Raw genomic sequence first — 25,668 nt, 5'->3', positions numbered from 1 at the left:
GTAACCATAAACTACGTAAACAAAAACAGTGGAACTGTTATGCTACAAAATGTGAAAACAATACTTGAAACAATGTTTAAATTCATAGTTATAATCCATCTACTACCACGTTCACACAGTAGCAGCTTACTTGCTTTATCCATCTATCTTACGCCTGGAAAGCAAAATAAACATCCAAAAAAAGAATTGCCAGAATTGAGTGGAAATTTGTTGTAAATATGTTTGTAAATTGCTAAATAGGTGTGTGGCCATCGTACATAACTAACACGAGTGAGTAATTTGAGTTAAATGTGCGCTATATTCATCACTGTTTTTCCAATTGTTTTTTTGTTTTAATTTTGCAGTTATCATAAAATTTAGAGATGGGTCGAGTCTTGGTTTATCGAGTTGAGTCGAGCCGAGCCGAGTTGGGTCAGATTGACTCGACTCGAAAACCGAGTCACATATTTTATCAAGTTCGAGACTCGAAACACGTTTCGAGTTAAGTACCAGCATCGTGACATTATAGCACTTTATTATAGGTTGTCTTAACGTTTTCGCCAAATCATTAATACAGCAAGAAATGATAATGACCTTTAAACAAAACAAATCCCGTGCAAACCTAACCTTGCCCGCTACCGTGCTACGGCGCTATAATAGGTACAAGTGCAACCAAACCTAGGCCTACCTTCATTTATGAACGTGACGTCGTAACGTGATTTTGTCGATAGTGGCGACAGTTTATAGGACAAAATTATGTCACATGACCATTTTATATAAAAAAAATACTTGGAAAACAGCGTGCACTGTTTTCATTTTGTTTTTCATACTGTGTTTACTTCAAATACGGTACCGCATTTGTTTACAAAATACGTCAATGGATTTTCACTGAAGAAAAATTTGTTGCAAAACGCACATATATTAATAATCATCATGTTTATCGTGCCCCGTTTATAATAACTCGTATAAACAAGAGATTTCCGTAACCTAAACATAAAAACATAAAATAATTATATTGTAATATTTAGTGAATAACACCAAGCCGTGATGCGTGAAAATGGCTGCGTGTTAGGCCAACCAGCCTTGCATTTTGGAACTAAATTTAGCTGTGATCCGCTACGCAGCGCTGCGTGTCAATAACGTTTAGGATAAAATTACTTTCTTTTTGTTTGATTAAAATATAATTAGGGATGGGTCGATTCCATGTTTCCTCGATTCCGATCCCAGTTCTAGAATTTCTTTCGATTCCAGTTACGATTCCGATTCCATATTGAAATTCCCCATTATTGAAGATTCTGTAATTTTACAGCTTCACAAGTCACTATTAAGCTATATTTATTTTATTGTGTATCCAAAGAAAAGTTAAGTTAAATAACTTTTTCATTTAAGTTTAATGCATAATACTATTATATTTAATTTGTTAAATCTGAGTTTAAGATGTTTTCGTAACATGCAAAAAGAAAATTAAAAAAGTATACAGTGGACAAAACAGTTTACAAATTTTTGTTTAAAAAAATCAACATTTTCACACGCTCAGGATCAAGCCTGCTACGTTTAACATCACATATGTTTCCAGCCGTGCTGAAAAGTCTTTCACTAAAAACAGTTGAAGAGGGAATGCACAAGTATTTCTTTGCTAGCAACTGCAAAGTTGGAAAGTTTTTTCTTGAATTCCAGTACTCTGCAACAGACGTGCTGGGTGACACTTTTTCTGCGAAGTAGGTATCACACTCATTTTCAGCTGTTTGCGAGGGAGAGGTTCTTTCAGCTTGGCCAAATAAGCTGCTGTACTGTGACCAAATTTCTGTTGGAATTCCTGATTTATCACTGGTCTCGAAATGGGAACTTTCCTCTGCCTAAAACATTTGAAATAAAAATTATTTACAAATAGCTGTGTGTGTAAGAATTTATGTAATAAGTTAGAATGTGTGAATAAAAAATATAATTTATCATTACATACCGTGCTTTGAAAAACTTTGTTTGCTTCCACCAGAAGATGTGATTTTGCCATAGCCAAATCATCTTTGTCTTTAAATGGGACTTCCTTAAATCTTGGGTCGAGTAATGTGGCAATCTGGTAAATAGGGTGCTTGTAAACATCTTCAAAACGAAGTTTTAATGATGCCTGGAGATCATTTTTCATGCCTTGTAGGCCTGAACCTACAGGAGCTGGTTTGCTAAGTTCATAATCAACTATTTGCAGCAATGGGATTACCTAGACAAGTAAATAAAAACCCAAATTATAGTCACTTATAAATAATAGCATACAGCAATAAAATTAATCAATGGCACCAAGAAATCATACCTCAGAAACACGTGCACTGGCTGAGCTCACTTGCAGTGTCGCAGACTCAAACACTTGTAGAACTGCAATGGCATTGTCCAGTAAATTCCACTGAGCAGCGGTCAGTTCATTTGGTAGTTTCAGCTCTCCTGCTGCCAGAAGAATTGCAAGCTTTTGTTCTTGCAATCTTTTAAACATGTGGAGTGTCGCATTCCATCTCGTAGGCTCGTCTTGAATTAACCTATGATGTGGAACACCCACTGTTTCCTGACACTTGCGCAGGATTTTGTTGGCTTTCGAAGAATGTTTGAAATTTCCAACAATCCTTCTGCATATTGCAGCCAAATTTGTTATGACTTTGTTAGAGAAAACCCCATTTTTCAAGACAAGTTGAATGGAATGTGCAAAGCATGAAGTGTGTTGAAACTGTGACATTTCAAGACCAGCTTGTACATTTCTTGCATTGTCAGATACAATAGCAACAACCTTTTCTCTCAATCCCCATTTTACCAGAGTTTTTGTAATGAAATCACAAATATGTTCTGCTGTGTGACTTATTTCACTGAAAGGGATGACCTCCAAACACACATGTTGAAGGTTGAAACATGTGTCCATGTAATGAAGTGTCAAGCTCATGTAATCATCATTCGATGAAGAAGACCACATGTCAGTTGTTACACCAATGAACTCAACCACTTTCAACTGTGAAACAACTTTATCCCTCACTTTCTCGTACATTTCTGGAATGATTTTCTGAGAAAATGTTTTCCTAGTGGGAATTGTGTACCTAGGTTCTAACTTTGAAATCAGTTGGTGAAACCCTTTGTTTTCAACAATACACAAAGGCTGATTGTCCAAGCAAATCATCTCTCCAATCAGACGAGTGATGTCAGCTGCTCTATGGTCGCCAGGCTTAAATTTCATCCTAGCATCAAATATTGCTGGGAGAGTACTTTGTACACATTTAACACTTTTTGGAAATGTATTTGATGAAAAAACAGTCAAGTTTTTAGGTCTAATAAGTTCATTAGTTACAGCTGTCTGTACACACAGAGAATCAGAACAAGACATTTCAGTTTCAGGTGTTTGGTCTTGGTGTGATGGTCCGGGAATTGGTATATCAGCTGCTTGGCATTGGTGTGATGGGCCTTGGACTGAAATATCAGGCAGACTGTAGCTAGGCCTAACCACACTCGGATCATCGAATTCAGATGAATCCACTTTGAATTTTTTTGTTGCTGCAGCCGCAAGTAGTTTATGCTGGTTCCGAAAATGTTTCATTAGGTTTGACGTAGTTTTTGAATGACCTCGGGATATTTTAGCTCTGCAGTAGTTACACCTTGCAAATTTCTCATCGTCTTGGCAAACTGTAAAATGGTTCCAAACCTCCGACATTTTTTAATTTGATTAAAACTCACAACAATAATAAATTTCTCATGTAAACAGAAAAACTGGTTGTCCTTTATAGCTCATTGCGTGAGTAGGCGTACAAAAAAAAAGGCAAAAACAAAATCTTGTATCAGCAAAAAAAGCAAGTCCAAGAAGCAATATTCGTAGGCGTAGTGGAAAGATAAAAAAAAAAAAAAAAAAAAAAGCTCGAATAGATAGGAAACAGTAAATCGTGGTGAAAAATTTAAGAACCGTATTTTACCGTTTGTGCGGAACTACTTCAGTATTTTCGAAAAAAGTGAACAAAACACGGTTATGTTCATTGTTTGGAAACAAAAGTTGAACTGAAAAACGTGACCAGAGTAGCCAACTCCAGTTTTGAAAATCCGTCGAATCATTATTAAATGTTTACTAAATCTATGCTAAATATAAAAAGAGGGGGATTGGAATTGGACAATTAAGTAATAATAATGATTTCCTGCCCGTCCAGTAAAAATTTTTTTTGGCTAAATTTCACCGAAAATAGCATAATTCCACTACGTTGGCCACTATGATAATCACTTTTGCGGCAGCCTGCGTAAAAGTAGCACTAGTGATGCTAGTTATTGATTGCGTTATGCATTTGTTGATGTAATGGCCACCTTGTTAAGTAAATGTTTTTGTTTGTAATTACCGTGGTAAATCACAACGCTGTTTTACAGACGTTACGGCAACATGTTCAGTCATATTAAAGAACCTTTTGCCACTGTTAGGTTGCACAATCATTGACGATTCGAGTGTTTTCATCGTTACTGATGGATCTGACCAGTAGACTTGTTGCTTTGTGGCCTACTTGGACGTGTTCATCGCGTGCGCGGCATTTTTTCATATAAAAATTTGGATAAAAATATGGAAACAAATAAAGATGAATGGAATATTGCAATTATGTTAAAAATAGGGCGTGAATTTTTTAATGTATTTCTTGATAAGTACCAAGAAAAAACAAAACACAAAATTTTCGTAGGCCTCATAGTAAAATACTAAGCCGATTCTTGAAAACGAATCGACGATCCCGATTCGTAGCAGAATCGGCGGAATCGTGGAATCGGAGAATCGGTAAGACCCATCCCTAAATATAATAATAACAACGCTCATGCATTTTATTTGGCAATCAGTTACTGATCGCCAAATCAAATGCATGAAATATTTATTTAAAAACATATTCATAATCTTGTAGTTGTAACAAGTTCCGGGCGAATAATCTTGCCGCGGAAAGTGTATTTACATTGAGAATGTGACAATGTGACAAGGCCTATATCCCTTGAGCTGTTTGTTCATGTGGGGATCTGCCAGTGGATCGGAAAAAAAAAGTTACGTAACTCGGGAAGCCTTCTTTTCACAGACTTACTCTATGGACGAAAGAGCCAAACTCCCGATCGTACATCTTCGTTTTTTTTTTGTCCATTGTAAATAAATATGGCGGTGTTGATAAAAGGAAATAAGTACTATAAACAAGGCAACAGTATTTATTTGTACGCTGCCATATTTTTCGTTTGCAGTGTGTCCGTGAATGTTTATTTTGGACAACTCATGATAACTATGGTCAATTAGGTTAGGTTAGCTACATTATAAATACTTTAAAACATTGTGGACGGTTGATTTGGTTAGGATAGCTACATTAAAGATACTGTGAAATCATGTTGAAATAAAGCTTAGTTCTTTATATTTAAATAACATAATGATTTTAATTAATCATTTAAAATATTTAAATAACATAATGATTTGCTAATTAATCATTTAAAATATTTAAATAATGCAGATGCATCTTGGATACACAATTTTTATATCAATGGGTGTAGTAATATTTTATTTATCATATTCGACGCAAAAAATTATAAAATTATGTAACTCGAACTGACTCGACCTCTTCAAAAATTTTGTGACTGGAACTCGACTCGACTTTTTGTGACTGGAACTCAACTCGACTCGACTCGAAATATGAATTGCTAAACTCGGCTCGACTCGACGCCAAAAAACCTCAACTCGTCCATCTCTAATAAAATTAAATATGGTTACCCTTATTTCATGATAATTTCTGGTCCTTAAAAATTACCTGCCTATATCAATCTATAATTACTAGATTTGGGCCTGTAGCTAGATTTGGGCCTGTACAAAAAAAAAAAAGACAACATTTTTCTTTTAAAACAGTATGGAAATATTTAAAAAAATGTAACCTCAAATAATTCCAGATCCTGTCCCGTTTCCTATGGGAATAACTTTTTCCAACCCTAAATTTTCCGGAACTAAAATTCCCTGTTCCACCCAGCTCTAGTTTTAATGTAAATTTTAACATTCATGGATTTAAATAAAGTGAAACACAACAATCAGGACTGTTTAACATCACAGCAGGAGAGAGGATTTCACAAGAAATTTCTAAATTATGGATTTAATTTGTTTTAATGATGTATTTTTAGGAACAATGTTATATGGTGAATAGAGATAAAACTAAATAACACCCCAAGGCACGTCAATGAAAAACATAACACCAAAATGGTAGATAATACATCATTTAGCACCGAAATTAATAAAAACATTAAACAAATTAGCAATTTAACATAACTTAACTTTAACAACAATAAAGTTTTTTTTATATTATTGTAAATAATATGAATGTAATTATTTAGCATGACTTAGGTAAATGGAATGGAAACAATTAATAATTTTTTTTTATTTGCATCTATATTAGTAACATATTTTACAAAAATGTTTTTAACACATTTTTCAAATACTAAAAATTATGCTGATTTATTTTTATTTTTCTGAGTTGTTCTTTCAGAGACATGCTTATTACAAATTATTGTAAAAGTGCATGATGTGTCAGTCAAAATGAGACTATTTTGATGAAATAACTCCTAAGAAATATTTTTGTTTCGTATTTGTAAAAACACATTTTATGAAGAAAAAAAAATGATAAAAATAAAAACTTTAATAACACTAAAATCTCCTATTTTAAAAATGAAACTGATGTAAAAATAAAACCATAAAATCATGTCCTTATGTATTTTGCACATATTTGTTGATGGTGAACTGTGTAGCTAAACAGATACTAAAATAATTTATAAGTTGTAGGTTAAACATGTTTAATTCATTATTAGTTGCTGATAATGTGTTGCTGTTTGGCAGGGGGAAGGAGGTAACAGAAATACTTCAATTAATAGTTGCAATTTTTAAATTGTAATTTTTTTTGTTTAATTTATTGTGCACCTAACTCTGTCATATTTGGAAATTAAATTCAGAGGAATGTAGCTAAATTGTGCAAGTAAAAGAGTACAAAACCTTTCTACAAAAGGAAATACATTTGGAGTCACCATACTCATTTTAGGTCAGAAAATGTATATACTTTAAGACTTTTAAGTGTAATTCTTTAGATTTGCTTTCTGCTTGAATTCCCATAATTTCATTCAGAAAGGAAGTGAAATTTGGTCTTGGAATCTGAATCAAACCTGAAATTGGGGGAAACTCAGGAATCAGAATTGAAAAAATGTGGAATTGTTCCATCATTAGTTATATTAATTCTCAAAAATGCAGTAACAATTATTATATAATTTGTAATATAAAATTAAAAACATCATCACAATTTTAAATAACACATAAAAAAAGTGTTATGGATTTAGTTATGAAACATTAACATTTATTTTTAACAGGTAATATAATGCAAATGTAGAGATAAAAGTAAAATTAAGATCAAATTAGCCAGTGAAAATGTTATCCACACTAAAAATTACTGTAAAAGCCATTTTTATAAACTACAGAAACTTACCAAGATGTTTAGGACAGAATTTTCAATGATTTCCACCAGTAATGTCTAGCAGCTTGAAAAATCACAAACATATTAATTCAATTTATAACTAAATCTCTAAACTCAAAGTAAAAATTGTTTAAGATAAAATACTTTTTATGTAGGGAAATACTAAGCCAGACTTACTTCACTTCATCAACTGTGCATTTTCATTAATCTTACAGAAACTAACTTGAAATGTGGGAATTTTGACAGCTAAGTGAAAACAAGAAAAAATTTCTGAATTAAGTTCAAAACATATCAAGGAGAAAGAAGGCAGTATATTTATTGCCTTTAAACCTACAACATTTTAGTTCTGTAATACATTTGATTATTATACCTGTATTTATTAAAAATTTCAATAAATGCAACTTTGGCATTGACTTATGCAATAAAAACCATGCAATACATATATAATTTACACTCAAAAAACATTTAAACATACACATAAACTAATGACCTGTAACGCGACAAACGCCTTAATGTTTTCAGCGATTCAAAACTTAAGAAACAATTACAAGGTCCAAACGCATGAAGAAAGAAACTAGAATATTCACCTTCTTATCATCAACCACGACTGTCAGCTTACACGCCCTCGGACTGAACACGTGAGTTGCTTCTGGATACTTCGGAAGAACCTCTCCTGGAGCCGCTGCAAGTATTATCACTCTGCGGACAGTACAGTCGTTATAAAAACAAAATGATGCCGAACATAAGCTAATGTAAAATATTTTGAATGCTGTTTGATGTTGGTTGGCACCTCTTAAGATATCTGCACATCAGACTAGGGTTTCCACACTGTCATACAGGTACAGTGCTTGCAATATTAGGGGTGTGCAAAGACCCTTTTTTCAATCAGAATCCAAGTCAAAGATGAAGATCTCAGTCTTCAACACAGACAAAGTCGAAGATCACTTAAATATTTTGCAACTTTACAAAAAATCCATACATACAACTTTGACCACTTGAGTGTGTTTTTGATCAGCATATCATGCATACCATACATTAAATAAAAAAAATAGGAAACATTAAGCAAATTAATTAACTGCCACAGCTTGTAAATAAAAAACAAAATTTTTAGAATCAATATTTGTAATAGTGCGTTTAACTTATGAAGTATAGTTAAATTTGAACACATAACGATTAGGTACTGCATAAAATGCATGTTTTTCAAAATTTTGAAAACAGGCTGTTGTGCAAATTCTGACACTATGTCAGGAATTTTTTTCTTCTGTTAAATGTAAAAGTAAGAATTAATGTACCTATTCAATAATAAGTTAAAATTTTTGTGTGGTTTATTTAGGGCATTGCTTGAGTATTGTTGGTATATTAGTAGGCTAATATAAATTAAAAATTTCTTTGATGTAAAGTTAAAGTATTTTTGATGAAGGAATAGATACCCGAAATGAGGTATATATCTATATACATTAAGTATAAGTTTTAGAATTTTTCCTGAAATTTTCTCTTTCCTGCGATTTAAACTTTTTTCTCCATACCCCCTGAAAAGTATAAATAAGGGGTTTTGCTATATATCTTAGTATCTTGGCAGAAGTTAGTCATCAACAAGGAAAATTTAGAAATCATGGCGACATGGCACCCAGGATTCATACACACACACCTGCATAAAATGAACCAACGACTCGGCAGACAAGTCATGCAACTATCGACGATTATGAAGTGATCAGTTGGTTTCTGGACTACACTTAATACAAATCTTTAATTTATGAAAATTATTCTCTGCAAAACCACAAAAGGGGGAAAAAAAAAAAAAACCTCTTACACAAAGATTATAATTCAGAACCATGTTAAAATGTGCTATTCATACCGTATTTACCTGAATATACATACAGTAATATGATGGTTTTTACCAAAGCTGCTAAACCTGAAAGTGAGGGTCGCATTATAATCACAAACTTGTACCTTGATAGCTGGAAGATTTGAATTTAGAGCGATATGAACAGCTTAGTTGAAAAACAACACGCTCTGCCTCGTAACTGCATCACTTAAGCCACTTATAGACCACTGTTAACTACTGCCTCCTGAACCTCTGCTTAGTTGAAAAACTACGTGATCTGTCAATGAACTGCCTCATGTATTCCACTTTAGTCCACTCTTGTTTATGGCTTTCTAAACCTAGGTGAAAGGAAGAGTTGGGTGGAAGGGAGTTGTTTGTCAGCAGGCATGACAGATGAGACAGGATAACACTTTGGAACGCCTCAAAAGGGGTGGGGGAGTCACTTCACTAGCAGCTAGCCAAGGAACAACCTGTGCCCTCCTCATTCACCCTCCCAGGCGACCACAGTATATCGCAGCATTATTTACTTTCTGATGATTGCTTTTGAACCTCAGCCAAAAAAATTAGTATTTTCTCCAAATTGCCACTTGCTGTTTAAAAAAAAAAGCCATGTAAATCACATTATTGACAGAAAGTGGCACCAGAAGAGCTGTCAGTAAATAGGTATAAATTTACCAATTTAAATAATTTTTTAAATTATGTGTGTTTGAAATGTGATTTTTTTCCAATAAAGTATTTTTCATTAACTTATAAAAAAAATTTTTGGGGTTGCATTACATTCAGAGCTGCATTATATTCGGGTAAATATGGTACTTTCCTCTTGAAAGTAAGAAATGCTGTGTCTCGGGAGGTGGCTCGGACGCTAGTCCACTGCACAGCGAGCTCACCTGTGTCTGGTCTGCGGCACCCCGTAGTTGCCAGCCTGAAGCACGCCGAACGTGCACTGATACCCCATCTTCACCAGGCATCTGAGCGTCAGCTTCAGGACCATGTTGCGCTGGAAAGCCACGAAGTTCCGAACATTCTCCAGCACCAGGAATCTCGGGCGGTAGAAGTCGCAGTACGACAGAAACGACGCTATCAAGGAGTTCTGAAACAATGCCCATCGACAAAAGAATGCAACATTGTCTTGTTATATGCCAGCCCTTACCTGGAGTGCAAGTATGCCAACTAACAATCAACAGCTATAGTTTTAGACTGATAATCAATAACTTTTTTACTTTTCCCATTTTAATGTATCAGTATTAACACTGATCTAATAAACACCTAACAACAAATATTATAAGAGAGAGACAGAAAAAACCTCACCTCCAACAACAATAGCAATAAAATCAGGACAACACGACACAAACACGCACAGGCAAGCCCAGTGATGTGACTAACCAGATAATTTGGTCATTACAATGAACTGGACAGAATTCTTGTGTGCAGTAATTAAATTTATAGTATAGACATTAGTAATAAAAAAAGGTACTAATTAATTGGGCTATCCCTTACAAACCCAGTTTTTCGCCGCATTATATTCACAACATTATATATGCTTTCCACTTGGTCAGCTTTATTTTATTCTCTCCAATATTTTTCACCTTTTCTTGTTTAGATTGCAATATACATCAAGATGAGCTGCAATATTCTAACAGAAATAAAAATCAGATAGTAAAAACATTTACACTACCAGGAAAAATGTCAAAATAAAACGTAAGTTTGAAAAGCGTAACGTTTTTAGAATTTCCGTACAACCGTAATGCAGATTATTTTCGTACAAATTACGACAAAACCGTAAAAGTTGACAGGTGAGCGACAGGTTGCGCAGTCCAGCAGCTCGCAAAAACCTTAAGGGCAGATAATTTTTACATCTGGGTGCCAGGGCCATCCTGCATTAGGTTTTAACCTTCGTTTTTCTTCATTTTCCAGACACAGTGAACTATAAATTAGACCTCAGACGTTCAGCGCAGGCCCAGGTGGTCTAATGGTCCACCGGGATTTAGATACATGTATTCGGTACCCAGCTAGGCTACGTCGCTGGGGACATTAATTCGTGAAGGCACAGGTCTGCGAGTAGCTATCGGCAAATGTATGTTTGAGCAAATAGTGTAAAGGACATGTATTTTCCTCGGAAGAAGAATAAAATTCAAAATTCAGTTCGAACTCTTTTATGTACATTCTTTTAGTAACAGTTTTGAATAATTAAATAATCATATACAGAATTTAACACCCAACTACCTGCCACTTCAGATGAAATATTTCTGAAGGGTTTAAGTATGTGCAAGGAGCGATTGTCGTTTTAGCTAGGCACAATTGTGAATTGTTACACCTTTAAAAAAATGTTCTTATTTTTTGCCAGTGCCATTTTTAGAAATATGTATAACAAACAAATGAAAACATAATACAATATACAAGGGGAGACCCGAAAAAAAACTGGACTGAAAGCGTGCTACCATTCATAGACATAGTAAAGTGTTCTCCCGTTGGTTGGGGCGTTGGGGGTAAGTAGATACCTTCACTAAACAGCTACCCAGACGGCATCAGTTTGTAGCTTAACGTTTGATCGTAGTATTGTTTTTCTCTTACTGTTCTTGTGTTACACCTGTGAGGTCGTTAAGGCAGATTTAAAAGAACAAAGAGTGTTTGAAATTTTGTTTCCTGGTATAAAAGTTGACAACGAAAGCTTATCAAATGCTCCAACAGGCTTTCAAGGAGGATACTATGAGCCACACACAAATTTTTGAGTGGTTTACGAGCTTTAAACATGGTGAGATGAGTGTTGAAGACCATGCTCGTTCTAGTGCCCTTCAACATCTCGAAACGATGTAAACATTGAAAAATCTGCCAAAAAAAACTAGGATCGTCGTTTCACGATTGATGAAATTTCAGAAGAGACAGGAGTGAGATGGAGCTCGTGCCAGCAGATTTTGACTAAGGATTTGCAAAGGAAATGTGTTGGTGCTAAATTTGTTCCACGCCTTCTCAAACAGGATGAAAAAAACATTCAATTGAATTTGAGCCAGGACTTAAAAAAAAAAAATTGAAAGTGATCCAATCTTTTTAACCCAAGTTATTATAGGTGATGAGAGTTGGTGTAACAGGTATGACCCAGAAACCAAGCAAGCATCAAGCCAGTGGAAGACTCCCAACTCCCCCAGACCAAAATAAGCAAGACAAGTGAGTTCAAATGTTAAGATGATGATCATTGTCTTTTTGGATGTTTGATGTGAGGAGGAAATGCCCGGAACTTTGGTGATTAGGTGACTGGTTCCTTTATCACGACAATGCCCCTGCACACACAGCCTTACAAGTGAACCACTATTTGGCCTCTCAGGGGTGGTCTGTCATTCCCCACCCTCCGTATTTGCCAGAGCTAGTCCCGTGCGACTGTTTCTGAGAATGAAGAAATATCTAAAAGGGAAGCGTTTTTATGATGTGGAAGTGGTAAAACTAAAAACAGCTTCGCAAAGGGCACTGGAGGATATCAAAGTTGAAGAGTTCCAGAGGAGCTTAAACAGTGGAAAAACAAACTTGACAAGTGCATCGCATCTAATGAAGAGTACTTTGAAAGTGACTGAAGGAATTTTGTAAAAAAAAAAAGTTATAAATAAATATTTTATGACAAAAATTTTGTTTTTATTTTGGGTCCCCCTCATAGATACTTTACATTTTTAAATTAGAAAACTAAAAACTTTTCAGAGATTATTTTATGCATGATTTAAGAAGACAGTCTCCAAGCTATTAATGTTTCATTTGTGGAAAGAAAAAAAAAGTGTGAAAAACAAAATGCAGGTTAGAAAAAATGCAGCTGGAAATAAAGGTTTTGTGAGTTCCAGCACTGTTTATTTAGGGACCTTTTCGAGGCTTTTGTTACCAGTAGACACCCTGCAATGTTTTTAAATGTTTTAAAAGTCATATTGTCTCAGATTTTAACTGGAAATTTTCAGTTTTCTTTTATTTGTAGACACCCTGCAATGTTTTTAAATGTTTTAAAAGTCATGTCCCCAATTTTAACTGGAAATAATCAGTTTTCTTTTATTACAAGGAAGTTTTGAAAATTTTAGGCCATCTCAGCCATTTCTCATAAAATCACTTGCATTTAAGGTGTCGCAAATTTCCGTATTACCTGGATAGTTGCTAAAACAAAATACACTAGAGTCCCGTTATAGCGAGGTGTCACGGTTCCGGGTTTGATCCTCACTATAACTGTGTCCTCGCTATAACCGAATTGGACAGATTTTGGCCCCCAAAAAATAAAAATTGTGTTTGAACCTGTATAATTGGAAAATAACAGGTTTTATTATCAAAATCTTAATTTCTGTAAGCAGATGTGTGAATTCTCTTTAAAACGATACCCCACAAGTACGGATGTGATCACCGATTGCGTCAAAATAACCGGAATACCCTACCACGCCACGTAAGTATAGCATCTCAGCCCGCGGCCGACGCAGCATTGTCCTGCTATCTATTGTCGATGCAGGCTGTCTGCTGGCGGCCATGTTGGTTCGGGATGTTGCTAACAGGTGGCGCTAGTGTAGCACGACTATTTAATTCCTTACAAAAAAAGCAGGAGTGTGGCAACGCACGTACGCCTCAAACGAAATAGTCGCTGGAAAACTATACTTTTTTTATTTAAAGAAACCTGTAAACTTTTTTGAAAATAAATTTGGGATTAAACTCAAACCATCACCACCCCCTTCCCGGACAGATACCCCAACAACTGACCGAAACAATACAAGAAAACTGTCCTAGCGATTCAGAAATAAATACGGTAGTGCCTACTATTTGTCAGATAGTAAAATAAATAACGTGACGTGTTTGTAAACGTGTCACGACAAATAATTCCAAACAAGTTTATAAATATTTGTGTATTATTAACGCGATCAATTAGCAACAAGTATAAAGACGGCTCTAACTTTTTTGCCCTAACATAGTTATTAACAATGTTATTATTTGTTAATGAAAATGTCCCAACAAATTAATTAAGAGCATTTATATTTTTTTAAAAATTGTGCATTGTTATGTTTAATGGCGGGAAAAAATAGATTTCGTCTATTTTCTAAATAATAAATGCGTACAAGTATATGAATATTCAAAGGCTTGGTTTATTCGAGTTGAGCATACCTTGGACTTGAAGCCAAGCGGAAGTTTGATAAAAGAAAGAAAGGACAGGATTCTATTTTTAAAGCCACGCACTTAGGTGGCGACTGCAAGGCTGAAGAATGTGACAGGTGTCAACGGCAAGATGTCTAGTGGCGAGCGAGAGGGGTGAAGATATAGCAGACAAATAACCAAGGCACACTTCACGCGATCACGCCGTAAATTCCTCAAAAAGACCTCGTTATAGCCGTGTTCTCGCTATTACCATTCTCGCTATAACAGGATTCTCCTGTATCATCATTTAGATAGGCATGTCTAAATAATATAAAAATATGTATATGTTTGTTGCTGAGGTCCATTACCTTGAGAAGGAAACTTTGCTCTGAACTGTAACGGTTCATGCCACTGAAGCCTTGGCACGGAGGCCCCCCGCACAACAGCTCCACGTCACCTTTCTGCGGCAGTTTCTGGCCGTGTTCGTTTGTCTTCTTGCCCTGAACAAGCCAACGAGCAAACACTTCTCCAACAACCTGCTAGCATGATTCATACGTGCTGAAGAAACTCATACGCTCAAAATTACGCAGAACTCCTGCCTCCCTGTATGATTTAAACATTACAGTAAAAACCCCTTGAGATAATCTCACTAAAAATGTTTTCCTGAATAATCAGTTAAAAAAAAAAGATATGTAACATCTAACCTTGATACCTCGTAAATTCATGTGTGTTGCAAATACACCTATAATACAAAACTCGAGCATCAGACACAAAATTTAACGTAGAATTCTTTAATAATCATGCAGAGCAAAATAAATGTAAACAAAATATGTTTTCAAATACATTTATGAATGCAAATCATATGTACTTTCCGCACCCACCATTAGTATTTGCTACTTGAATCGTAAAAGTGGCTTGCCACTATGACGCGCAAAAAGCAGCATGTTTGCTACATCAAGTATCGAACCATTCAATTATCACACATAAATTTTTAACTATAATGAAATGACTACGATAAAAGCAAAAATTACTTGATAAAATACTAAACTCCAGCTTTGGACCTAATTTTCGATAAGGAATGTCATTAAAATACTGCCTATTTTGTTAAAATTCTTTAAATAGCTAATACAATAATGTTTCCCTTTGTCACTGTGAACTTTGGTTTGCACTAACTACCATAAATAGCAGCACCATCGACAACAACTTCCTGTTACACATTCCCATAGCATTCACAAAATTATTCCCACAATATGCAGTGTACAAGAGCGAAGCTATTACACGTCAAAAAAGTTATGTACCTGATCTATAAACATAAACAATTTTTTCTGTTTTAATACATTATCTCAATTAATTCATGCCTTTAGAAACTTCTTAACAGGGTTTTACTGTATTTTCTTAATTAAAGTGAGCTACAACATTATTTGATTTTGGTTATCTGTGATCTCACATTATAACAATTTTGCACAAATTAAATTATTTTTTTTACATCCTGCATTTTGCATCATGCTCACTTGTCATCTTAAAAGTTCAAACATGAAAATTTCACTGTGAATTCTGAGGAAAACGTTTAAAACAACGGGAAACATTTCACTTACAGCCATGACCAGTTTGAGGAGATAGTTACAGTCTTCCGTGAAAACGGTGCACTTTCGATTGTTCAGGCTGAAGGCTTTCGCAGCCTCTTCTTCCCTCTCTATGGCCCACAGGGTCTCCGCGATGCCGCTCTGGTGCAAGCCCTCCGACAGCCCTGCGCAAAGCAGAGACAGTCCACCGCTTCAAACACCATCTGTGCCAAACGTCTTGGCCAGTAAGAATTTGTTGTGCCACTGCAGGTAAGGGCGCATCCAACCAAAAGATAAAATCCTAAGTGTTAGACAGAACATAACATTAAAAAAAAATAATTTTCACAGGATAAAATAAACAATTAAATGAAAAAGTTTTATTTATTAGAGCTACATCACTTTGTAATCCAGCTTAAAGATTCTCAGTCTACATTCTATTTTAAACCACACTCCAAAGGTTTTACTGATCGTGCAGAAGGAAAATGGATTGCAACAACTACTTATCTTTACAGCTGTTATTTGCTTAGCATATTCTAGTTAGTCTGTATCTCCCTCCAAAGATTTCGTTGAAAACTGACCCTTTAATTTTTTTTTATTCGCAGCAAAACTTGTAACTTTTATGTTTAAAATTGAGATATTGGCCCCAATACTGTGAGCTTTGAACACCTTAGACTCAAGGTGATGGTTTCCTAACTCTCTAAATGCCTTAATTTTACACAGGACATTTCAGGAAATATCTTGATTATACAAAAATTGTAAGATTTGCATGTTCCACAATTTTTTTTTTTTTCAGAACCCGTCCCACTTTCCATGGGAAATAATTCTTTTCCAACTGAAAATTTTTCAAACTGAAAAATTTATACCAGCACAGCCATAAAAGTCAACAAATAAATAAATATTTATTTAGCTAGTCTGGTGATAACAGTGATCTGTCAAAGTCTGAAATTGCTGATGAAGCATTCAAAAAAAGTCTCACCTTATCATGAACTGCGTTAGATTTTGTTTCTTCCAACATTTAATTTAAATCAGAAAATAAGACCAAAAAATGTTGGATACATACTATACTTGCATAATGTACTTACTTGTGTCTAAACTTTTTCATTTTATCACATACACAATAAGTTTTACATTTCTGCGAACCAGCAATAGAAAAAAAAAGTGATGTTCTGACAACTGTTCATCCTAAACAGAGAGACAATTATTTGCCTTCTCTCTCACTCCCCAGAGAGAGCACTATTAACAAGGGGGAATCCTTGCACAGCAAGTTATTTCATGTCATCTTAATAACGGTTTGTTAAAATTAGGAAGATTCTATTTAATGCATGTAACTGCAAAAATTGTTTAATTCATTAAGCTGTACATACAAAATCAGAGGGAGAGACAGCAAGATTCTTCGTATGAAAATTTAAGACTTTTTATTTTCATTTGGTGCTCTATACTTATACATTAAGAAAATAATTATGTCATTGTTTCAGAATAACTTGGTTTTAAACATTTTTAAAAAGATGCTAAGTTAGAAGCAATAATGATTATTTGTTTGGAGTTTCAAATGTCGTTACATAATTTAATTATGCTATTAAAAAATTTAATTTTTTTTATTTATAAGCAGTGACTGCTAAATGTTTCCTAAACTATTATTTATGTAGTGTGTGATATGCAAGCTGTGCCCACAAAACACCTACACAAGAACTCAAAAGTTTTATAAATGGATTTTTCTTAATGTAGCATAATTTATCTTAGCCTTAGACGAAGAATGGTTTTTGCACACCCCTACTAATTTTTTTACAAGTCATAACTAACTAACTTTAAAAAAAAAGTAAAGCTACCCATTCAGAAAGCGACAAAAAATAGTATCGTAATTGGTTTCAAAACAATAAAATCTAATTTTTTCAAGGCAATTTTTTTATATTAGTTCCTTTATAAAAACACCAAATATGATAAAATTATATTCTATAAATTACCTCCACATCCAGCAAACACATCAAGAGCTTTCAGTTTTCTGTTGACTACCGGCCAGCTGCCTTCTGCCTCGTCATCTATGCTCCATTCTCCTTTGAATGACGAATTATTTTTTAAATCTTGAAACTGCAAAAGAAACACAAGAAAAAAAAAAGTTAATATCTACACATTTGAGAAAAATTACAACAAAAATATCACAACACCATGAAAAGACACAAATTTTATAACCACACAAAAATCACAGCACATCCAGAGGATACAAAAACAGTACAGAACTACACACACATGTGCACCACTGTCCTCCACAATCTAAGTGCTATGCTATACCGTTGTACAAGTCCAAATTGTTGATTAATTATATTTGAAATAGCTGCTGATAACCAGAGCCACTTGCCCTATATGTGAAATACACTCAACTCACCAGATGTACTTATTTTACAAGTAAAACAAGTGCCACTTGTCTTATTTCACAGTTCATATAATGTGCAGGTATGTAAGTTGCCTTATGCTGCAGCTACATGGAGTCCGCATATTCAGTGGTACTTGTGCAGCTATTGCACAAAGTATAGGGAGAGTTATTTTTATGATAAATTAACTAGCTTTAACAATTTTATTTTCAAACCTGTATGCACATCAAAAATCTCCAAATTTTGGTGTCACGTATTTGTAGAGAACTGAAAAATTTTCAATCACAATATCCTTGAAATAGGCTCTCATTTTAACAATGTTAAGTTTTCACTACTTTCTCTGCAAAATTATCTTGAAAATTGAAAACAGTGCATCATAGAGAATAAGTGCACAGAATAAAACTTGTTAAAAAATTTAACTATGAACAAAAAAAAAATCTATACTAAATTTTTCATATTTAATCATTTTTCATTTTATTGGCACATCTCCATATGCCCTGCTATGTGGCTGTTTTGTACTTTAGCTGTAACTCGAAGCTCTTCTGACTACCATCTGCTGTTTGCTGTCTACGTATTATGGAAAGAGTTTGTTAAAAAAACTACTCTCTCTGCCACTTAACTGCAGCACTTACGCCACTTCTGACTGGCTTGTGAACTGGCAGGGCGTGGAAGATTAGACAAGAGAAAACTTTGGAAAACATGGGGGAGTGGAAAAAGAGAGAGAGGGAGCGCTAATGGAGTTTGTTGCAGTCCTTTTCCTCTCTTCACTCTTAGTTTGTTAGCGAAGGCCCCCCCCCCCCCCCCCTTTTTTTTCCCCAACCTTCAACTCACTCTCTTTCTCCTGCCCAGACGACCAGTCTCTATCCTACATTTTTAAATTTTAATACATACGCTTTATTTCTGAATCATGGTTTTTCTTCCGTGATGGAAAATTCATTTTTTTTATATTCGTTGCATCCTATCTGTTTTAAAAGATGCATTTGTAAATCATGATGTAAGTGACACCAGAAAAGTTCTAATAAATACCGCTAAACCTTAAAGAAACCAGTGAAGTTTTCACTGTGGTTTTGACGTTGACCGGGTCTACGCCCTCCCTAAGCCCGATGTGCCTCACACCTTCGCCACCCCTATCCTCCCATCACCACCCTCTATTTCAAACCTCCCGCCCCGTGTGCAGGTGTGTGTGTGTGTGCATGTGAGGCACCAACAAGAGGCGAGATTAGAGTCTGTACCACGACCCCTTTATTTTTATTATTCAATTTTTATGTTTACCTACCTGTCTTTTCTTTAAATAATATTCCTTAAGTGTTTATGTTTTAAGGGGTATTGATCCCTAAGTTAAATGTGCTCAGATAATGCTTGCCTTGCGTTCAAGTGTTTCTTACATTAAAAGTGTATGTTCTTTTAACAAAAAAATTTATTAGCATTTTTTTTATATATTTTTTAAGCATTTTAATTGAGATTTGACTCATACTTTGCTGGAAACTCCAGCTTTAAGCAGGTGAAAAATTTTCTTGTAGAAACTTTATTTTTATTAAGAATAAAGTATATGGAATGCCATGAGATAATGATTTTCTTTAAATAGTGCTTTAAAATGTAAAAATATCTAGTTTTAAATGCATCTGTAAATCTCCTTTTTCAAGTTGAGAATCAACAACTTTCAACACTAAATTAAAACGAGTTATGTATCAAAATGTTAGAAAAACTTTAGCTCAGAGTATTCTTCAGCATTTAACGAATACATATATTCATTGATTCTGAAGTTTAATTCCTTCAATTACTTGCTGGAGATGCTAAGATAAAGGCTTGCATTCTTCAAACAGATCTAACATTCAAATACCGTGCAGTGCAGCCCTCTCGCGCCAAAGAGAAGAACTACTTGGACTCGCCACGCCTTCACCCTCTGCCCCCTCACCTTGGTTGTTTGAATGGAGCCAGACTGTAACATGACGCGCTGTCGGTGGTGGTGAATCACTTAGTCTGTTCGCTTGCGATAATGTGTGGACGGGTAGGAGGGAGGGGTGGAAGGTAGGGAATGCACAGAACAGCGTTGCCTGATGTCCTTGTAGCGGGACAGCTCAGTCACGAGCCTGTACGGCCGAGGGCTAGACTGCTGAAAGGCAAGTGGCAGTTCCGAGCGATACTGGGCACGGGGCGTTGTGCATATAAAATAGTTTTTACTAATCTTGTGTGAGGTCGTAATTTGCAACGGGTAATGAGAAGAGTTCATAATGAACTAATTAACAAGTCAAATATGTGTGATATCGCGAAAACTTACAGCTTACACCAAACAATTAACTAAATAAACACCAATTAAATTTTTGTATCAGTCATTGCGTTCATTACTTAGGTTATCGATTGAAGTTCAAAAACAAATAAAAAAATAAGTTTATGAAGGAAAAGCAATGGTTTTTTTCTTGCTTCGATAATTTTATCGTCTTTTGTATTTGCTTAGAATCGTTTTATGTTTTACATTGCTGTAAGAGTTATTTTTTTACATATTGTGATAAGTAGTAATGATATGTCTGATGTCGAGATATTGTTAACTACAAACTTGTACGGGTCCGTCTGGAGGGGGAAAGGGAAGAGACAAACGCCCAAAAACTGTAAATAAATAAATGTATTTATTGGTTAAATTTAAAACTATAGGCCTAATGCTAAGCAACATCTGAAATTTCTTCGTCAGATATACATGGTTATGAGATGAATTAGTTATACTAAAAGTGTAAGACATTCAATACAAAAATATGTACTAATCAGTTCAATTATAATGTCAGTTTGGAAAGGACATTTTTTTTCTTTCCAGATTTTCAAATGGCTCGAGTCACTCCATGCGCCATCTTTCAAAGTGAAATACAACCTCAGAACTCTTAATGCAAAAAAAAAAAAAATGGCAGTAAACTTTACTTGATTCATCATAGCCGTGTTCTTGATTGAGTACAGTGTTTTTTAATTAAGTATTATTTATGATAAGCATTGACACAGGGAAGGGAAGGTGGTGTGTATATTATATATATATATAGTACAATTTTAATAGAAAAAAGAAGTAAGAATGTTCACGACTTAAGCCCGTATCACACGATGGCAGTTTCCTTGGAAGGTCATCCATGCCAGCTAGTATGATGGTTTAGGAGTTGAAATAGCAGAGCGCTGTCCGTTTTCATGGATGTTTTTTTAATCGGCCGTGTTCGAATTTATGTGGATGGTTTCGTACTTGATGAATATTTTAACCAATCAGAATGAATGCCCCTAGTTTTTAAATCTGTAATTAACGTTGGAGGAACTGAAATGTTTTGATTGTTTGAAAATAACGGTGAACATAAATTTCTAATGAAATCTAAGCAGTTACGGCAAGCATTATTCGAAAACTTTTGTTGTTGAAACTTGTAATGTAAATGCTCACCCATTTTCGATCGTTTTATGAATGTTAATAAGAGTATTTAAAGTGAATTTTAAATACTCAACTAGTTGGACCATCGTATAGTTAGACATAGGCCTATATTAAAATTACGAGATATGTTGTAGGTAGAAGATAAAATATAGTTTATATATTTTTAAAACGTGATGGCTTTTGAACATTATTTAATTTCATTTCAATTAAATTTCACCACGAGTGAATTAGGCCGTGTGTGTGATAGTTTCTTTCAGAGAAACATACCTTTCTAGCTGTCAGCTAGCAGTTTTGTTGGAAGCTTCTAGCGGAATCCAAACGAAACTTTCCATCGTCTGATACGGGCTTTACACTATGCGCGCATGATGTTACACGCCACCGAAACATTGTTGGTAATTTATGGGGGAATATTACCAATTGGCAAAGTGGGAAAAATATAGCTCGAGAACGCACAGATTTAGGATGTTGTGCGAGTTGTTTGAAAAAGTTTGACAAGATATATAAAGTAATAAGCTAATGTGAAATAGTGGAATTATGTGGAAAAAATAATTCGATAACTATTTTATATTAGGTAACATTACTGTAAACTTTTAAAAATGCATTTATTTCTTAAAAATAAATTATTTAGGAATCCAAAAAATATATATAAATTATTTCATGATTTGCCTATTATTAAATTGTACATAACAGGTTGTAACTTGTACTCAAGAACAATAGGTACAAAATTTTTGTTGAAATAATTTAATAGTACCCAATGAAAGTAAATTTTATACGACTCGTACACAATACGAATATAATTGGTTCAGACAAAACTTACATTATTTAAATATTTTAAGATAGGGCCTATGTACATTATTTCATTTGTGCACACAGCTACGCTATTATTTGATACTTCCTTATCTATCGTTTGGAATCAGGACAATATTTCCAAACTTACGCAAAGTTGCTGACGACTAGTGAAGAAATTTAAAAGTTTCGAACTAACAAAACGGAATAGGTTAACGACTCTAGCCACAAGTAAATGTTCTCAAAATTGTATTTCAATGAAAAAAAGTCACAAATGTTGGTTAAAATATGATAAGCAAAACACTAGCGAAACTATGAAACAGCAATATAGCATGAAATTTCGTATTCTCAACGGAAAAAGTTATTTACAAACAGTAAGGTATAACCGAGCATATATATACACACACACACACTTATTATTGCAAATATAATTTAACAGAATTAAATGCGTAATAAGTACCTACATGCTTGTTGCATAAGATATTGATAACTGGCAGCATTATTGTAATTTCTATTCACTTAAATGCATGTAATTGTTCCGTCATAATCATTAAATTAACAAACACAAAATGTATAAACGTGGAACCATTGAAATTTCAAAACACTGAACTATTAGAACAATACCTTTGTTATTTCTTAACACCAAATTGCAACTCTTTCATAATATTATCTTACGTAATGTTAATACTATATTATAGATAATGTAATAAACAAAACATCTATGTTTGCTTTTGCGTACTGGCGTGAATTGCGCGGGCGTTCTGTGATATTACTTTTTCCTTATTTTTTTATTACCGACTGTACCTGTGCTTGGCGCGCAAGATAAATTCAGCCTATCACTTGCTGACGCGGCGGGTCAGTGATACAGCGGTGTTTGTTTACTTCGAAACTCAGCTAAGAGTGAACAGAGAAACGTTGTTTGTTTGTCCTTTTGCAAGGGCCTGGATTCAGTTGTCTTTTGACAGTAGCAATGAGCAGGTCGCGCATGACGCTAGTAGGCTGCGTTTTTACGAGTCAAAATGTTTTCTATAACTAGGATTGAGTTGTACAAAGTCATTAAAGTGCAAACAATGTGGAATTTAAAGCATTATCACGCGTTTACCTTCGTCGAGCGAGCCACGGGCATAGAAGATAAATCGGAGAAGGTACGAGCACAAATTAAAAAGGATGTAGCCCGCGAGGTCTCTAAATTTAAATCTAAGCTGGACAGCGTTCAGAGAGGAGAAGAAAAGTTCCTGTCGAAATTTTAATCACTGCCTTCAGCCTAATCACATCCGGTTTTCGTTCGTCAGTCTTATGCTTTTCAATACTTCAAATCAATTTCCAAATGACCACTTCACATTTAAAGGTAAAAACTGCGAGCTAAAAATAAGTTTTATGGTATTTGAATTAAGCAGCCTCAAAAACCCCGAGGCTCTACTTTTTACGTGCAAATAATGTTTTGACACTTCCGAAGTTATTCCGAACAAATTGCGGAGAATTCATCTCGAATTTTGAAAGCAACATTAACAGATTTGCTATCAGTTTTGTTGGGAACCCAACCAAATCCCGTTTTCTGCGTCAAACGCTTCTTTTTGGCTGTTTCAAAGTAGTTTCGAAGTAACTAGTTCGAATTTTATGTAAAAATAAACAAATTGAATTCAGCGACCTCGAAATCATTCAGGGGACAATTTTTTAACGCTACTATCAATGTTGTGGTATTTTCGAAGTAATTTTGATTAAAATTCGAAGTAATGTTATTAAATTTTGACGTAACATTCAAAGATGTACAATTAGGGACCTCAGAATCCCAGCAAATACAGTTTTCTGCGTCAAAGGTATATATTCGCCGTTTTCGAAGTAATTTCGAAGTTAATATTTCGAATTTCGATGTAACAACAATGGATTTGAACTCAGCGACCCCGAAAACCCCCGAGTACGATCATTCGCGCCAACTGTCAAACCTATTTGACTTTTGGCCAGGGAATTCGGATTTGGCCCCACTGTGCGGCGTCCAGTTATATGAGCGGTCCAGGCAAGATATGGAGATAAATAAATGGATTTATTAGTTACTTCGGGTAATATAATAACATCCAAAATGACATGAATTAGTTATACAAGTGTAAGGCATTCAATACAAGGTGTACTAAGCAGTTTAATTATAGTGACGCACTGTGGAATGACCTTTTTCTTTTGTAGATTTTCAACTGACTCGAGTTTTTCTATGCACCATCTTTCAAAGTGAGATACAATCTTAAATATCTCAATTCAAAAAATATTTGCAATAAATTTTATCTATGGCAATGCATGAAATAATTTTGTTCTTTATTGAATACATTGCGTTTAAGGTTTGTTCATGAAAAACATTTAACCGGCGATGGGATAGGGGGGAATTGGGGACATAAAGGAAGTCAATGTAACGTATTTGTGTAAACAGAAAACTATTAATGACTTTCATTCGAACGAATATTAAAATATGTAGTACTGAATTAATAGGACAAAGATTAAGAAAGTTCGTGGATTATGCCATTAACGTATTACGTCACACGCCACCGAGACATCGTCGCTAATTTTTTGAGGAATATTACCAAATGGGTGAGCGGAAAAAAATATAACTCAAAAACGCTTAGGCATAGGGTTTGGTGCAAGTTGTATTAAAACGTTTGACAAGTTGTATGTAGTAATAATGAAAATAATGACAATAATGAAAACAAGTAAAAAATTGTTTCCGTTAACGAGTTGAGCTTAGGTAACATTAATGTAAAATTTTAAAAATGCCTTTGTTTAAAAAATATGAAAGATATATATATATATATATATATATATATATATATATATATATATATATATATATATATATATATATATACACACATACACACACACACACACACACACCTGAATCGGCCTATCATTAAATTGAAAACATGTTTAAATTGTACTCAATAACATTTACTGCAAACTTTTGGTTGAAACCATTTAAAAGTACCAAAACGAAAGGAATTCTCTAGGAACACTCCTGCAAAACACACAAATAACTGGTTATAACTGAACTAATATTCTCTATAGTTACATATATTTACATATTTTATATTAACATAATTATATTAAACAGCCCTCATGTGGGCACATTGCTACACTATTTAGAAATTACTTCCTTACCTATTGTCAGGAAAGTAGAAATCGGATAGTAACATTTAGGAATTAAGAAAATATTTGCAATTTCCACTTTCTTCCATCG

General features: G+C 34.5%; 1 protein-coding gene across 5 annotated transcripts in view; it reads right to left on the bottom strand.

Moving 5' to 3' along the window:
• LOC134533765 (DNA (cytosine-5)-methyltransferase 1-like) overlaps positions 1-25,668 on the bottom strand; it is a 104,222-nt gene that overhangs the window by 15,024 nt on the left and 63,530 nt on the right. For 3 of the 5 annotated variants that reach the window (XM_063371418.1, XM_063371427.1, XM_063371410.1), the window contains exons 17-21: positions 17,867-17,990; positions 15,939-16,090; positions 14,712-14,843; positions 10,152-10,354; positions 8,027-8,138 (exon numbers count right to left, since the gene is read on the bottom strand). In XM_063371418.1, coding sequence (XP_063227488.1) covers positions 8,027-8,138; positions 10,152-10,354; positions 14,712-14,843; positions 15,939-16,090; positions 17,867-17,990 — 723 coding nt within the window. Of the gene's footprint in view, positions 1-77; positions 2,505-8,026; positions 8,139-10,151; positions 10,355-14,711; positions 14,844-15,938; positions 16,091-17,866; positions 17,991-25,668 lie in introns of those variants that run through there. The other 2 variants (XR_010075393.1, XR_010075392.1) reach the window with 2 other exon arrangements.

The sequence above is a fragment of the Bacillus rossius genome, chromosome 1, assembly GCF_032445375.1.
Source record: "Bacillus rossius redtenbacheri isolate Brsri chromosome 1, Brsri_v3, whole genome shotgun sequence".
NCBI classification, from domain to species: Eukaryota; Metazoa; Arthropoda; class Insecta; order Phasmatodea; family Bacillidae; genus Bacillus; species Bacillus rossius.
The sequence above is the reverse complement of the archived record's forward strand: the minus strand, read 5'-3'. Positions and strand labels throughout refer to the sequence as shown.